The 18,206-nt window shown below is 40.1% G+C and overlaps 1 protein-coding gene across 1 annotated transcript; it reads left to right on the top strand.

The window, feature by feature from the left end:
• The first annotated feature begins 5,913 nt into the window (after positions 1–5,913).
• On the top strand, positions 5,914–7,874 carry LOC147899195 (GDSL esterase/lipase At5g45910-like). Its single transcript, XM_087378420.1, has 5 exons — positions 5,914–6,202; positions 6,350–6,553; positions 6,669–6,838; positions 7,048–7,309; positions 7,473–7,874. Exons 1-5 carry the CDS (start codon positions 5,956–5,958, stop codon positions 7,745–7,747), a joined length of 1,158 nt encoding a protein of 385 aa, XP_087234546.1. The 5' UTR covers positions 5,914–5,955; the 3' UTR covers positions 7,748–7,874.
• Positions 7,875–18,206: the final 10,332 nt, after the last annotated feature.

The following is an 18,206-nucleotide window of genomic DNA, read 5'->3' as shown; positions in this document are numbered from 1 at the left end:
CATTCTCTTTGGGGCTAGAAATTGAGAGTTTCTTTGGAATCATGATTTATTTTAGGGATTTCAATGGTGTATCAACAAGTTATGTTTTCATCCTAAAGTGTACTTTTTTACTTTGCAATGAGTAATCAACATGACATGTAAAGTTATCATTTTACAATAATGCTAGTCAATCCAAACATTGAAAGTGCACAATAAATGATTGTCATTGCCACCTAAATTACATCAAATGCTTGTCATTGCCCATTGATTTTCCATCAACTACATATCTTGCATTCATTCTCCTCAACTACATATCTTGATTTTCCATCAACTTCATATCTTACTAAGTTAAAGAGCCTGTTCGTTTTCATTGCAATACTCATGGTTATTAATTACACTCTACATTTTTTAAACAGTGTTTTGGAGATTTTCAAATGAGAATGCTCACAACAAAAGCGAGTCTCAATATCAATGGAAATTCCAAAGACTCGCTATTATGAAGGTATTTTTGAACATCACTATGGCTCACGAGATGAATCTAACTCAAATGGGTTTCAAAGTTTATTATTTTTTTGATGATAACGTAGTTTAGACACTAATATTCTATTTATTATTTGAGAATGTAGTTGATATTTCACACTTCATGAATGGCTATCTAGTCTATTTTCACATATTTCTCCAGTTTTTTCATTGAGGGGAGCTACAATTTCTTCCAAAACTGCCATTCTGGGAATTGGGTTTTTCTCGAATTGGGAATTGGAAATGGCATTGAGAAGCCTAAACTCACATGCTCATTCTTCTATGTAGTGATCACTGTCTCCGCTGTGTAGAGATCATATGGAATTGTGTCAATCTCTGTGGAGAATGCCACCAGTGGAGAATGGTAGTGGTGCCAATCTCATAACATGACCTGCAAACATGCACAAGGAATCCTAAACTCACATGTGCATTCTTCTATGTAGAGATCACTGTCTCTGCTATGTAGAGATCATATTGAATTGTGTCAATCTCTGAGTTCATCAAACTCACATGTGGATTGGAATCGGACACCACTCTCCTATGATCATTGGAATACCCCTCCTAGAATAGTAGGGTGAACATTTGTACAAGTGGAGAATGTCAGTGGTGCCAATCTCTTATTAGGCCCTAAGAAATGGCATTGACAAGCCTAAACTCACATGCTCATTCTTCTATGTAGTGATCACTGTCTCCGCTGTGTAGAGATCATATGGAATTTTGTCAATCTCTTATTAGGCCTTGGAATGTCAATCTATAGGTTTAGTTTGTCTAGACAACCACTAGTGGAGAATGGCAGTGATGCCAAACTCATGGTGGCACCTACATAATGATACTGAGATCATCAGACTCACATGTGGATTGGAATCGGACACCACTCGCCTATGATCATTGGAATACCCCTCCTAGAATAGTAGGGTAAAGATTTGTACAAGAGAATGGTAGTGGTGCCAATCTCTTATTAGGCCCTAAGAAATGGCATTGAGAAGCCTAAACTCACACGTGCATTCTTCTATGTAGTGGTCACTGCCTCCGCTGTGTAGAGATCATATGGAATTGTGTTAATCTCTGTGGAGAATGCCAACAGTGGAGAATGGTAGTGGTGCCAATCTCATACCATGACCTGAAAACATGCACAAGGAATCCTAAACTCACATGTGCATTGGCACTTTTGCCATTATCCTACTGCCATTCTCCGCTAGTGGTTGAGAGTTTCTTTGGAATCATGATTTATTTCAGGGATTTCAATGGTGTATCAACAAGTTGTTATGTTTCCATCCTAAAGTGTACTTTCTCCTATTTTTTCATTGAGGGGAGCTACAATTTCTTCCAAAACTGCCATTCTGGGAATTGGGTTTTTCCCGAATTATCTAATACGATCTTTTAACACATTATAGTAATGTTACGATAAGTTGATTCTACGTCAGCAAACTTTCTGCATGTCACAAGTGTGATTTGTAGTAGTCTTTTCTCCCATTATACACTCTACACCTTCAAGAACATTATAAAAATCCCTGATTTCACCATATCCCAAAGTAGTTACACAACATACCATAGTTTTGCGATGCAACTGTCTTTGTAGAAATGAATGACTTTAGAAAACTTCTTTGTTGCATCAATCTGCAGAAACGTATGAAGAAAGCAATCTCCTCAATTCATATTTTTCAGGTTTCTAAATAACCAAAAAAAAGAAGACCATAAGGATAACATCCCCCAAGAAAAGCTTCAACATGAAAAGCCTATTTAGCATACCACATTTGAGAAACAAACAATGCACATAATTTCTCCCAAAAGTCACCATCTCACATACAAATTAGTTACTGCCTTCACATAAATCACAGAGCATGGCAAACCTTTCTGCTACATCAATGCCCACATATATGAAGAGAGAGTTTCTAAATTCATACAGCTTTTCGATTTTAACATGACCAAAGCTCTTCTTCCAAAGAGTATACAATGTGTGAGAAGAAACCATAGCATGCCCTCTTTTTCCAAGTACTTCACTAATAGAGTCAAACATTTCTTCTTTTGTCAAGCCTATCGAAAGGTGCATTTTTTATAGATGGGATTGAGGTAAAGCATTTTCCTCTATGAAGTCTTCCAAAATTGTTGTTGCCGCAATAGTTGAGGCTCTTGTTTTGGGCCTTCCCATGTTACCATGAATGCGAAATGTTTCTCCTTCCTTTGCTTTATTAACCAAATCCCAATATGTGCATGTGACAATCCTGTAATAATGCGATATGCATTATCGCAAATCCTCTTTCCATTTATGAGAGGCTTCATCTTTTGTCTTGAACTTCCTCTTTTAATGTCATTTTGAAGAAAGCAAGAGAGTCTCGTCAGTAGATATTCAGTTCTCTCCTTTGCCATATCAATTTTTTACATCCCTTGATGTCTTGTAAGTTAATGGAATGCATACATCTACGCTTACAACATGTAAGTCCCAATGCATTCAGCATAATATCTTGATTCATTACTCTTACTCTTTAGGTGCTTTTGTGGTTCTGCTTGGATTCTCTTTCGTGTCATGCATCTGTATGTCCTTTTTCATTTCTTTTGTACATTGTTTGCAGTATTTGTGTACTTATCCAAAGGGATGTTACATTCATGATCTTATCAAAATCAAAGTCAAATATCTAATAATCCTTTGTTGATACAATTGTAGGACCATCTACATTAATTGTGCCCATAGAGTTTTGAGAGCCTTGAAACTCCTCTACTCCTGAGAGAACATCACTCATCAATGCATCTTTCATGGGCTCCATAACTCCACATCTTTGATACAATCTTAAGGCCATTTATACTAATTGTAGTCTGAGAGTGTCGAGAGCCTTGAAAACTCCTCTACTTCCGAGAGACAATCACTCATTGATGCACCTTCCACGTATTTCATGACTCCACAACTTAGAGGTTTTGATACAATCTCAGAGCCATTTGTACTAAATGTACTTAGAGAGTGTCGAGAGCCTTGATACTCCTCTACTCCTAAGAGAAAATTACTCATTGACACATCTTGCATGGTTTTCACAGCTCCAAAACTTTGTTTGACACCAAGTTTATCAATATCTTTGAGCTCACCCATGCCTGATATTGAAATTTTTGCCATGTTCAATATGCATCAATCCATCCATGTCTAAAGGGACAAATCTTAGCACCATGGCATATTCTTTACGTCCTTTCATATTGTAGTATACCTTAGGTTTATCATTGAAAACCACATGCTTCTTTTTAATCTTCAGAAATGGAATGCTCCATCTTAAATTCTTACCTACCTCATAGTAGGGACCATCCAATGAGCTGTGTTATCATCCATACCATCATTTGTAATCTTCAAAATTATCATCTGCACAAATGCCCACCACTCCACTTGTTGAAATCCCAATACTTGACCTTCTGCTATGCACTTATTTTTAAATGATATCATTTGTAAAACATCTCCCACTCTAAAATCCAAAGATACGCACTTTGTAGCACTGACAATGTCTGTTTGATAAGTCTCATCGTTGTCCCATGCAATAAATGATTTGTTGGATGTATTGTAGGACATAACATCTCCAAGGATCTCCATATCTTCACATTTATGCTTTAGCTCAACATGTTTGCTAAGAACCTTCAATACAATAACTGCCACCTTATCTTCACCAAGTTTTCTAAAGTGGCAAAGTGAATTTGGATCACTATCATGGATTGTAGCAAATGCAACTACTTCTCTTTTGCTACATAAAATCACCTCCATCCCTAGAACAAAATCTATAGCCATCTCCTTTGTGAGCTTCCTTTGTAAGCTACATCAATAATTACAAAGAACATTAGTCTCTTGTTAATAATCTACTTATTAATTTAATTTTTTTATTAAATTACTTTCTTTAAATTCAAATTTCATGGTGATATAAATTTATAAGTGTATTCTGTATATATCTTAAGAAGACAGTGGCTTGCACAGCAGAGGGATCTATATATATATATATATATATATATATATAAATACGAATATAACTATAAAATCACAACCTCCTTCAGAGGACCTAATTTTCAAGGAAGACCTAATCATCTAGAGCCTAAGAGAAGGAGAAAGCACGTCCTTCTATGGCTTTGAAGAGCCAGCATCATAGGTCAAGAGCCTGGGAAAAGAGACACCTATGGCACAGGTGCCATCACTGGTGTATCCATTCGGTTGTCAATATTCATATCCGTACAACAGTATTTGGGTGAAAGTATGGTTTCATCCCTGCAACGTTCCGTTCACGTATCTAAGCATACTAACGAGTCGATCACGTGGGGGGCTACTCATAAGCTCCGACTTGACTCATCCAAACGATGCAATGGGGTTCTAAGGCAGTGGCGTTTATACATGTTCGTGGTGTTTCTATGTATGAAAGTAGTAGGAGGCCCTTCTCTGTGCTCAACATATGCGAGTTCGTGCTTTTAAGCTATTCTCATGAGCTCAACAGCTGGAAGGGCCGAGCGTAAAGGTAAGTTATCGTTGTGAGCCTTTGCATGCATATGTGTGTGTGTGTGTGTGTGTGTGAGAGAGAGAGAGAGGGGGGGGGGAGAGGGGGGCTGAGAGAGAGAGAGAGAGAGAGAGAGAGAGAGAGAGGACTTGGCACACAAAAAAATTCGCTTATCTAGGGGCTTGACAAGGAACAAGTCACCAAGGCTGGGGAGCTGATGGATAATGTTCTAAGGGCTTGTTTTCGTGCCATGCATGCACCCAGCAGTTTGACAATGACTGCTGGGTGTTTGGCCACCAATGGCCAAAACAGACCACCAAAGCCTCTGTGGACTCTATTCGCCATTCTGCTCCCACTGCCACCGCAGCCCATATATTGGTGCGGAAACAGGCCCTAACCTGGTTAGTGGCTTTTTTAACTCTCGCCTCTAACTTAGAGAACGTTATTTCCACTAAAACGACGGTTGGGGATCTAGCCTAAGCTTCTCCATTTGCACCACTAGAAAATCTAAGTGGGATTAGGAAAGCTTTGAACGTCATGTGAGCAATCGAAAGGAAAGACAACGGAGGTCAAATCAATCTTTGGAAGCGGACTGGTAAGCATTGCAATTGAGTACCAATAATGGTTGAGGTTGGAGTTCTCGGGTGTGCGCAATAGAAAAGTGTTACTCCGCTACGCCTGTCCACCATCTTGAGAAGACTAATGCTGTGCTTCCAGATCGAGATACACCATAGCCATTCCGCTGCGGGCAATTAACTGATTTCCTTCGTCGCTTTTTCGGTAAGTCTCTTCGGTAAGTTGCATTGTACATAGTTTGCCGGTGTATTGTAAACGTGTGAGCAAGTACGACAGAAAGTACATGAGAGTAAACAGTGAGGTGCGTTCCTTGCATAAGAGAGTCATAATGGACGTGCTAGGCTCGTGGGAGTAAGAACAACTTCGATAAGCGCAATATACACCTCGTAAAAAGGCAGTGAGTGTCAAGCAGAGAAACGAGAGAGAGTTGGCCATGGAGCGGCTTTTCGCCTCTACTTGCGCTCTTTTCCTTCTCACTTTCGTTGCTTCCTCCTCTGCCCAGCTTTCCCAATGCCCCTCCGTCGTCTTTGCCTTTGGCGATTCCCTCACAGACACTGGTAACCTCGTCAGAACCTTCAACCCTGCCTTGCCCAATCCCACCCGCCTTCCTTACGGTGTCACCTACTTCAGACGAGCTGCTCACCGCTTCTCCGATGGCCGTTTGATCATCGATTGCCTAAGTAAGTCCCAATGCACCACGCTGCCTCGCTAGCGCGCGCTGGTAGAAGCAGTTTCCGCACAGTTCAATTAAGTTAGCTTTACGCCTTGAGGCATGCATTGTGGGTCTTGAATCCGTGTTCACAAGCTTGTCCTTGCTTTGCATGCAGTGCAATCGCTGGGTCTCCCGTTATTGAACCCCGTCTTGAATTTCCTGGGAACGGATTTCTCTCACGGAGTCAACTATGCGGTTGGAAGCGCGACAGCTCTAAATTACTCTACATCTGTTGCCCTGGGGGCGACTCCTTACACAGAATACTCCCTGGACGTTCAGCTGCAGTGGCATCTGACGGTCTTGCAATGGATCCAAAGAGGTAGATAACTCAGGCATTTAGACACTATTACATCATCGCATTGAAGAATTGTACAAGTTAAAGCTTTCTAGCTCCCCGAAGTGAATTTGCTATTAAAGTGATCGAGAAATTGCAGGTATGCAGGGCGTAACAACATTCCCCGATGCATCAGCTATCAGCCAGGCTACTTACTTCATCGAGAATGGAGGAAACGATCTTGCCAACTATATGATGGCTGGATGGACACAAGAGCGGACCATGAGTGCGATGTCACCTGTAGTAGAAAAGGTTGCTGAGGCTATTCAGGTGTGTCGCACTTCCCCTCATCGTTGCAATGGTTCATACAGCTGCTATTTAGCGTCGTTTTTTAACGAGAGGCACACACAGTGGGGGTCGCCAATCCCTTCCCAAATATTAGCTAATTTTTGTTTCAAGGTAGTAACACACCACGTACCTTGGACAGCCAAGAAAGGTGGCTAACTAGCTTTTATTGTATGACTATTTACGAGAAACAGCTTCTCTATAACCACGGGGCACGCAATTTTATTGTCAGTGGCATCAGTCTACTTGGGTGCGCGCCAATGCTGAAGTATTTCATCGGCGATGAGCTAGATGACAGAGGTTGCATGCCATGGGTGAACACTGTAGCTCAAAATTACACGGCCTCGCTGCGAACTCTTACCGAAAGGCTGAGCCAGAGCTTGCCAAATTCGAGCTTCGTCTTCCTAGATCTCTACTCAGCGTTTAATGAGATCTTTACATTTCCGGATCGATACGGTAAGAGATAATTCCTTAGGAACGGCTAACCATGAATGCCTTGAAATACAGCATTGGATATATGGGGCTAAGCTTCACATCAAAGCTAAATTGATTGATGATTTCAAAGTCGCATATGTAATCTTCTTCCTAGTACTAATGAAAACTTGTGATCTTTCTCTAGGAATCACCGATACCATTCATGCATGTTGTGGACCAACAAGCCTCGAAGCAGCAGCGCCAAATGGATACAACCCTTTGGCTTTGTGTGATGAATGGGATTCTTTGTGTGAAGATCCGAGTACCTTCTTGAACTGGGATGGGATCCACTTCACAGACAACGTTTATCGTCAAATCACCAATATGTTCATTGAAGGAAGGTTCATTAGTCCTTCAAGTGGACTTTCAGCATGTGGTGCAATTCCCCTTGAAAGAACATCTAGTTCATCTCTTATGTGAAACTTAGAATTACGAGTAACTTGACCTCTCTACGATGGGCTAGAGACCCACTCCGCTAGGTCTCAAGGTTGTGATCATAGATTACCTTTAATAAAATTTAAGGTTTCATTTATAAATCTCAAGTTTGAGAAATGTACATTCGTGTGCGTGTGCGCACACACACATATTCAAGAATTTTCACTTGTACAATAATTCAAAAGTGAAGGATCGGCAAGCTGTGGGTTTGTGCGTCTCTCTACTTTTTCTCTCTTATTTTTACATTGTAGCAGCATTCCCATATAGCATCGTTCCTCTTCTTTTTCTCTCTTATCTCCATTATAGCATCATCCCCTACAAAACCAAATGAAAGGAGAAGGAGGATTGAGGAGCAAGATGATCCTCCTTCAACTCCTCACTTGTTGATGTTTGCTTGCTTGCTTGCTACATAGAGGCTCACAACAAACTCAAAGGTTTGATAGAGTGCTTGCTCGACCAGAACATGTTCATTGGTATACCAATTGCAATTCACAATGTATTTTGAACTGTAAATCATCGAACTTGTATACAGTCAATGTGCTGGCAAACTCCTAAATGAGCTCCAAAATCTTGCATCCATAACCTCTCTTTCACTAGAAGGGAATTGCTCTCGAATTGCTATCTAGTCCTCTACCTCCATGGCTCGGGAGCTGGCAAGGACAAAATTTGCTTTTGTTAACAACCAATCCATTCACATGTAGTGTTTGCAAGGAGATTATCCTTTCCAACTTTCATTTCTCTTGCCCTCCATTGTGGAATCTTCAAAATCTCATCTTCTCTACACCTCTTGTTTGTAGTCCCATACCCTTCCATCCATGCTAATGGCTCAAGAGTGTAAATATTCAAAACCATAAGACCCAAATAGCATGTAAGACATAGTATATCTCCAAGTTGGCCTTGGAGAGGAATCCCTCCCTTCCTCTTGCATGTGTAAAAAACTCAAAGCCATTGTCAATGTTCTATAAAAAGAGTTTGTCTCTCCTAGGGTTCCTAAATAGCATCTAATCTACTCTTGCCATTTCTTGGCTATGGATTTATGGCTAGGTGGTAAAAGGTTGGTAAACGGCATGGAATAGAAGACAACCCCTCGCCTTTGTTCTAGACAACGTGGAGGAGGTGTGTAATGGGGAAGATCCTTTTAGGACAATTCGCTTGCAAGTCATCACCATGGACTTACTGCACTTCATGGGAACCCTTTCTCCCCCCATCTTTCATCTCTTCAGCCTCATTTTCATCCTTTATTCAGTTTGCCTCTCTGTCTATCTCCTCCTCACTCCTATTTGATTTGATCCGATTACACCATTTGCTTCCTTCCAATCATTATCAATACTCAACCTTTCCATCAGTTAGCTTGCGGGATCCATCCACTTGCATCATACATCAACCTCCCTCAAAGCATAACAAGTTCGTAACAATGGAGCCCAAGCTTGTGGCATTTATGTCCATATTTTGGACAATGAGCTCCTCTAAACACACAAAAAAGTTTATCTCCATCTGCCTCAACCCTCGTCTTCCTCATAGAGTGGGATCCTCCACATATGGAGCCCAAGCTTGGGGCATTTATGTCCACATTCTGCACAGTGAGCTCCTCTAAAGACCCAAAAAAGCTTATCTCCATCCCCCCCTACCCTTGCCTCCCTCACATAGTCAGATCCTCCAGATCTTAGCCTTGTATCCTTATAGAAAAAACCCTCCAAATATTTCTCCAGCTTAGTCACAACATAAATGTTTCTCTCTCTCTCTCTCTCTCTCTCTCTCTCTCTACTAGCCTACACACACACAAACTCTCTCTCTATGCATTTATGGCCAGCTTGGTAAAAGGCTAGTAAATGGCATGGAATAGCAGACGACCCCTGGCCTGTGTTCTGGACAACGTGGAGGAGGTGTGTAATGGGGAAGATCTTTTTAGGACAATTCTCTTGCAAGTCGTCACCATGGACTTATTGCACTTCACGGGAACCCTTTCTCCCCTCATCTTCCATCTCATCTGATTCCACCATTTGCTTCCTTCCAATCATTATCAATACTCAATTTTTCCATCAGTTAGCTTGCAGGATCTATCCACTTGCATCCTACATCAACCTCCCTCAAAGCATATCATGTTGGTGACAATGGAGCCCAAGCTTGTGGAATTTACGTCCACATTTCCCACAACGAGCTCCTCTAAAGACTCGAAAAAGTTTATCTCCATCCGCCTCAAACCTCACCTCCCTCATAGAGTGAGATCCTCCACATATGGAGCCCAAGCTTGTGGCATTTATGTCCACATTCTGCACAGTGAGCTCCTCTAAAGACCCAAAAAACCTTCCGCCCCTACCCTCGCCTCCCTCACATAGTGAGATCCTCCACATCTCAGCTTTGTATCCTTGTAGAAACAATCTTCATCTATTCAATTTCTTATACACACATATCCTAGGCCTATTTCGATCGTAGTGTTCATCACTTTTTAATACAAACCCTCCAAAGATTTCTCTACCTTAGTCACAACTGTAAATGTTCTCTCTATACTTCTCTCTCTCTCTCTCTCTCTCTCTCTCTCTCTCTCTCTCTCTCTCTCGATCTCTCTACTAGCCTACACACACACAAACTCTAGTCTCTCTCTATATGCATTTATGGCCACAGCTAGTAAAAGGCTGGTAAATGGCATGGAATAGCAGACGAGCGACCCCTGGCCTGTGTTCTAGACAACGTGGAAGAGGTGTGTAACGAGGAAGATCTTTTTAGGACAACTCGCTTCCAAGTCATCACCATGGACTTATTGCACTTCATGGGAACCCTTTCTCCCCCCATCTTCCATCTCTTCAACCTCATTTTCATCCTTCATTCAGTTTGCCTCTCTATCTATCTCCTCACTCCAATTCGATTTGATCCGATTCCACCATTTGCTTCCTTCCAATCATTATCAATACTCAACCTTTCCATCAATTAGCTTTCCACATCTATCAACTTGCATCCTACAACCACCTCCCTTAAGGCATGCAATGTTGGTGACAATGGAGCCCAAGCTTGTGGCATTTATGCCCGCATTCTGCACAGTGAGCTCCTCTAAAGACCAACAAAAGTTTATCTCCATCCACCCCAACCCTCGTCTCCCTCATAGAGTGAGATCCTCCACATCTGGAGTCCAAGCTTCTGGCATTTATGTCCACATTCTGCATAGTGAGCTCCTCCAAAGACCCAAAAAAACTTATCTACATCTGCCCCGACCCTCGCCTCCCTCACACACTAAGATCCTCCACATCCTAGCTTTGTACCGATTTGTATCGTTGTAGAAACAATCTTCATCTTTTCTATTTCTTATACAAACATATCCTAGGCCTATTTCGATCGTAGTGTTCATCACTTCTTTATAAAAACCCTCCAAATATTTCTCCACCTTAGTCACAACCATAAATGTTCTCTCTCTCTCTCTCTCTCTCTCTACTGGCCTACACACACACAAACTCTCTCTCTCCGTCTATGCATTTATGGCCAACTGGTGAAAGGCTCGTAAAGGGCATGGAATAGCAGATGACCCCTAGCCTGTGTTTTAGATAACGTGGAGGACGTGTGTAACAGGGAAGATCTTTTTAGGACAATTTGCTTGCAAGTCATCACCATGTCCACTTATTGCACTTCACGGGAACCCTTTTTGCCCATCTTTCGTCTCTTCAACCTCATTTTCATCCTTCATTTAGTTTGCCTCTCTATCTATCTCCTCCTCACTCCAATTCGATTATCCGATTCCACCATTTGCTTCCTTCTAATCATTATCAATACTCAACCTTTCCATAAATTAGCTTTCCGGATCTATCCACTTGCATCCTACAACAACCTCCCTAAAAGCATGTCATGTTGCTGACAATGGAGCCCAAGCTTGTGACATTTATGTCCACATTCTACACAGTGAGCTCCTCTAAAGACCCACAAAAGTTTATCTCCATCCACCCCAACCCTCATCTCCCTCACAGAGTGAGATCCTCCACATCTGGAGTCTAAGCTTGTAGCATTTATGTCCACATTCTGCACAATGAGCTCCTCTAAAGACCCAAAAAAGCTTATCTACATCTACCCCGACCCTCGCCTCCCTCACACACTGAGATCCTCCACATCCTAGCTTTGTACTGCTTTGTATCCTTGTAGAAACAATCTTCATATTTTCAATTTCTTATACACACATATCCTAGGCCTATTTCGATCATAGTGTTCATCACTTCTTTATACAAACCCTCCAAATATTTCTCCACCTTAGTCACAACCGTAAATGTTATGTGTGTGTGTGTGTGTGTGTGTGTGTGTGTGTGTGTGTGTGTGTGTGTGTGTAACTCTCTACTGACCCACACATACTTAGACCCCCCTCTCTCTCTCTCTCTCTCTCTCTCTCTCTCTCTCTCTCTCTCTCTCTCTCTATCTATCTATCTATCTATTTATCTATCTCTATATCTATCTCTATCTATCTATCTATCTCTCTCTCTCTCTCTCACTTACTCACTCTCGCTCGCACTCTCTCTCTCTCGTATTCTCTCTCTCTCTCTCTCTCTTCTCTCTCTCTCTCTCTATATATATATAAATAAATAAATAAATATAATGTAATTTTTATAAATATAAATATATTATAATATGTATAATATAATATTATCTTATATTACATTCTCTCTCTATCTCTCTCTACATGGTAGTCTCTGACTCTCTCTCTTCTCTACTTTTCTCTGTCTCTCTTTCTCTCTTTGTCTCTCTCTCTCTCTCTGTAATTCTTTGTGAGTGTGTGTGTGTGTGTGTGTGTGTGTGTGTGTGTGTGTGTGTGTGTGTGTGTAATGTATTTTTTATAAATATAAATATACTATATTTTATATTTTATATAATATAATATATACTATATTATATTATATATTATGATTTTTATAATATAATATACTCTCTCTCTCTCTACCAACCCACACCCACAAGACACACACTCTCTCTACATCTCTCTCTCTCTTCTATGTGTGTGTGTGTGTTTGTCCTATTATACTACTGGACTAGTTTTCAATGTCAAAGTCAACCAATTGCAAACATCTACTATTGCCCTTTTCAAACACCTAGTGAGAGTCGTCCGTTAATAACCAAGCTCTCAATACCGTATAAGTGAGAATAATCCATATCATACCATTCCTCTTAACAAAGGTGTCGAAGGGGGAGTCAATTATTATACTCACATTTATGTCAGTACATTGCAGAAAGTACAATGATACTGATGACTAGTCTCCAATAGAGAGTTCAATCTTATTTAGCAGTACTTGGAGAAAATCCATTGTAGAGTGCTCCTCGAAGTTGCCAACACCGTGTCTTCATGCCTTAGATTTTCTAATGCAAACGTGATGGAGAGGTATGTCGACTCACCTGGCACCATCACAACTGAATGAAAGTTAGAACAATTCATTTAAGCTGTGGAAGCCAGGCTTCAATGCCGGCACACAGTTGTTATCCGTGTCACTTGATCTAGATTAGCATAATCAAATCTTGGCATTTTACTATTCAATAGTAATCAGAGGTGGGCAATTAAAGATATGAAGAAATGCATATAAAATGTTAGTGAAATCCAAGTAATAGTTGCGGATCTCACAAGTGAACCATAAATTTGGGTGTTCCAACCAAGTGGCAAGGGAATTCCCAAGGTCAAAAAATCCAAATATACCCTCAATATACTTATACCTTTCCTTGATCTCCTATTGGCATTTTCCAATTATCAGTATCACAATCATGAAATGGACCTTAAGATAAAGACCTAATGATGAAATGGAATCCTCAGTTTTCATTTCAAATTAAGTCATGCCCATAAACCCGCAAGATAAAATCATAAGGGGGGCTCCAATTCCTGCATCACCATTGTTATTCCATTTAGTAGAAAGGACTATCCTACTAACGGGTGTTATATAATGAATCCCAAACCAATGGACATATAAGGCCTATCATGAGAATAAAGCTTCTCCAACAATAAACAACCAATCACACTCCAAGAGGTCATAAACTTTCTTACACTAGTGATGAGTCACATCTCTATCCATTTATTAACAAGATAAGAGGGCTTGACCAATCTCATCATAGGGAAGAACTTCATAGGTAAGGGCCAACAAATATATCAATACTGATGGTCATGCAGTTTTTCTATATAATACTCAAGAGTGTAAAATTTTCTATATTGTAAAACAATTAAAGTCCCTTTCCTAGTGATTTTCAAGGTAAGTTCTTCTAATCTTATGTAAGAACAACCCAAGTTTATAATGGTAGAAGGGAACTTAGTCCACCATTCTCTAGAAGGGAAATTTTCTATGTAAATAAAGAAATTGTAACTGAAAACATCAAATGGAACATAACCCTAAATCTTCCTAAGGATAAAATATTACCCATGGAACTTTACTTCGCATTTCAAGTTACCGACTCATGACAAATAAATGAGAAATGATGGCCTTTTCCATTTATCAAAGTATAAAGTGTAAAGTGTAAAATATAAAAGTATAAAGTGTTATTGATCTCTCATATTCAACAAGATGTTATAAATGATTATCATGCTACATCTTAGGTCCCTTCTGCTCTATATATTCCCTCACAAGAGTATATGCAATCAATGCAATGAAGGGTTAAGTTGGACCCCAAGCTCCTTAAGAGCAAGCCAACCAAATGTTTTGATGCCATTTCCTAACTCTGAGAAGTGCATCTCCTTCTAGTCAATCCCACAAGCTGATAACATCAAGACCATATGGTAAAGCTACTCTTCCTGGAATAAAATTCCCAAGGCAAATAGCCCTAGATCATTGTAGCTGTAAAGTAATGCCTTCATATGTTAGTCATCATGACCTATACCGAGAGTGGTGGCAGTGCCAATCATCTGGGTAGTTGGTTGCCCCAAAGCCCATCTACATAGTAGGGAAACTCTCTCTACAAAAACTTCATTGTCTTCCTTGCATTGAGTACTAGTTTAGCGCTAGAGCTCATGCCCCTACTTTTGGAGTTGGCACTCTGGGACTTTCTTGATTGCTTGATGCTGCCATAGAAACGTTGTTGTAGAATAGGTTCTTGCAGGGTCTTTTAGCTGGGTGGTAGCTTGAGGTTAAACAACAAAGGATAAAAGACTAGCACTCTAACAAATAGAAAGGCTTCTCTAGTCTCTTTTCCTCAATGAAGACTCCAATGTCTCTCACGATAGACTAGACTCGACTAGGACATTCTTTATCTCTCAAACATATGAACAGAAATTTCTAAACAGAGTGCAAGATTACTCAAGAGAAAGCATGAGAACCTAAGGCATCTCTACAACTAATCAAGAAGAGCTACATCTCAACAAGCTCCTCCATTCCCTCCTTCTCCCCCCTCCCCCTCTTTCTTCCCCCCCCCCTCTTCCTTCTTCCCACTCCTCTGCTCCTTGCTTCCTCCTTCCCACTCCTCTACTCCTTTTTCCTCCCCTTCTTCCTCCTTGTATTCGGAGGGCTTCACATCCCCCTTGCCCATACTCTACCACCCCCCCTCCTCCTCTTGTAAGGGTGCAGGCGGCAAAAAATTATGATTCGGTGGCTTCTATAAGAAGCCACCACCACCTCAATCTACCATCACAACCCCCTGAAATAGAGAGAAATTATTCAATTACAACAAAGTCCATGCCATAGAGATATAGTCCCCAGCAACGCAAGCACACAAAAGGTATCTCCATGGCTAACAATCTCATTCATAGGAGAAGGAGGATAATAAACAAAAGTAATGTGCTCCTTAATAGCAATCCCCATTCCTACATTTTCAATCATCACAACACAATGAATATATTCAGCCCACCACCACAGTTGGAAAATATGCATTGAAATGATAAAGAGAAACTATGGAGGAGTGCTCACCATGCCCTATCTTAGTAGCATCGTCATCCTCTTTTGGTGGTTGCATCTCATCCTTTTTGTTGTCTTTAGGTGGCAAAATCAAATCCATACCTGGATCGTTTCATCCAAAAAAAAAAAAAGAGCAAAGTTATTGAAACTTTCCAACTGAAGCTTCTACCACATAGTTTTTGACATCACTTGGGTTTTCATTGTTCTTAACTTCAGTTTGTGAAAGCTTTCTATGCACACTTTTGGGAGTCTCCTTCTCTACTATTCTTAATTTCCATCCACCCCTTACGCTAGTGTGGCATCTCATGTAGTTTGCCTTCTTTAACAAAATGTGACAGATACCTTCAAATTAAACATTATGTTCGTCAACTCCTATCACATAGATAAGCATATTCAACATTGTAAGAATGCCATTCCTCAATACCTGTACACCACACGCTGGCATGCTTGGTCTAGTTCAGTTGCCTTCCTGTGATCCACTGCACCATCTTCTCATTTTTTTCCCCTCAGTTCCATCCTGTTGTCTCTAGTCATGACATGTGCTTCTGACCCTTTAATTTATGTCTTCAACATGTTGTTGCAGTGTGTAGTCAGCAAGCAGCTATGCAAAGGAAGGTCCAATGCCTCTACCTTCTCAAGGAAGGTTTCCTTCAATAACTACGTATAAGATGAACCGCCAAATCAACATCTTTCTCAACAACAAACTTGAAATCAAACTTAAAAGAGTCAGTGATGAAACACGCACCCTCTATATTCATTATCACCGAATGGCATATAGTAGGTCTCTCACATACACTTATTGGCATCTAAGAGAGCAAGAAGCATAAGCCTCTTCTCATTCTGCAATTCTGCATTGGCCAGATTTTTTAACTTTGACTAGGTCACAATGAAGTTGTGACCATCGTAGTGCAAAGAGAAAACCTTGGACATCCAAACATCCCCATTCTTGGGATCCAAAACATTGAGAACCTTGAATACCATCAAAAAGGAAAAATAAGTTGATATAAAAATAAACAAACCAAGAAAGAAACACATGAAAGTAGCCATGATCGCACCATTCCCATTTTATCAGCATATTTTTTGTGTATTCTCGTTCTCTCCTTACACTACGCATCCTTCCTCATCTCTTCTAGTACCTTCTTGACATGATCTCACCATTCCCATTTTATCAGCATATTTTTTGTGTATTTTGGTTCCTGCTTGACTTTTTCTTGGGTTCTCATTTCAAACTTTTTTTTGGGATTTGTGGCATGTTTCAAGGCCTATACTTTTTGCAAGTGACAAATTTTCCATCCATTTCTATGTAAACTTCATAACTAAAAATATATATATGTGCAAAAGAAACTAGGCTATATTCATATAAACCTCAAAAAATAATTAAACAATCAAAATAGTATTTGAAGAATTATTTGAAAATAGTAATTAAAAATTATGCATGCATCTTAATCCTAGTACACAAAAAGGTTTCCAAATATGCATCGACACATGCATAAATCTAAATGCATGTGTATTTGAAGAATTATTCAAAAACAATATTCAAAATTTTGCATGCATCCTGATCCAAGTACCACAAAGGTTTCCAAATATGCATTGACACATGCCTAAATCTAGATGCATGTGCATTAAAGCATATGCTTAAACAAAATAATATTTTAAAGTATTTAAAGAATCATTTGAAAATAGTATTTAATAATTATGCATACATCTTCATCCAAGTACCACAAAGGTTTCCAAATATGCATTGACACATGCATAAATCTAAATGCATGTGCATTGAAGCATATGCTTAAACAAATTAAAATTTAAAATAGCATTTGAAATCTTATTTAAAATATAAATACCAATTTTGACTCATCTAAATTAATAATTAAGAAAATATTATTGATAAATTTGCAGTAGGGTCCTGGCTATGGACCCCCTCAAAATAGGCACTTTGGCCACTTCTGCTAGCCAAAGTGCCTATTTTTGGGGGGTCTAGCCAGGGCACCCATCTTGCAATTAAACCACCAATTTTGGCACTTTAGGGCCCTCATTTTGGGGTCTCATTAAAATTGAAGAAAAATTCCGAAGGGTGTCCTTGAATTGGTCTTGGTCACCTCACAAAATTTGGCAAATTTGGTGATGCATTTGTAGGATGGGTACCCTAGCTGTTGGACCCCCCCAAATCTGGGCACTCTAGCCACTTCAACTAAGCCTTCTCAAATGCTTACCAAAAGTGGCCAAAGTGCCCAGATTTGGGAGGTCCAGCCAAGGCACCCCTCTTGCAACAATTAAACTCTGACTTTTTGGCAATTTAGGGCCCCATTTCAGGATTTCATTCAAACTAAGGAAATTTTTCCAAGGGTGTCATTGAGCAGGTCCTAGTCACCTCACAAAATTTTCCAAATTTGAAAATGCATTTGCAAGAGGGTTGCCCTGGCTGGACCCCCCAAAATTGGGCACTTTGGCCACTTCTGCTAAACCTTTAAAATGCTTAGCAAAAGTGGCCACCAAAGTGCCCAATTTTGGGGGGTCCAGCTAGGGCACCCCTCTTGCAATTAAACTTTGACTTTTTGGTAATTTAGGGTCCCATTTTAGGGTTCATTGAAATTGAAGAAAAATTCCCAAAGGTGTCC

The sequence above is a fragment of the Dipteris shenzhenensis genome, chromosome 8 (assembly GCF_047967505.1).
Source record: "Dipteris shenzhenensis isolate YYH24624 ecotype China chromosome 8, Dip_SZ_1.0, whole genome shotgun sequence".
Taxonomy (NCBI): domain Eukaryota; kingdom Viridiplantae; phylum Streptophyta; class Polypodiopsida; order Gleicheniales; family Dipteridaceae; genus Dipteris; species Dipteris shenzhenensis.
Note: the sequence above shows the minus strand (reverse complement) of the source record. Positions and strands in the feature narration are given on the sequence as shown.

Excerpts from the sequence above, each read along its gene's own strand:
- LOC147899195 (XM_087378420.1), top strand. The coding sequence starts at position 5,956 with ATGGAGCGGCTTTTCGCCTCTACTTGCGCTCTTTTCCTTCTCACTTTC. Across the intron at positions 6,839-7,047 it reads AGGTTGCTGAGGCTATTCAG|CTTCTCTATAACCACGGGGC; the intron begins GTGTGTCGCACT and ends TACGAGAAACAG. Across the intron at positions 7,310-7,472 it reads TACATTTCCGGATCGATACG|GAATCACCGATACCATTCAT; the intron begins GTAAGAGATAAT and ends ATCTTTCTCTAG.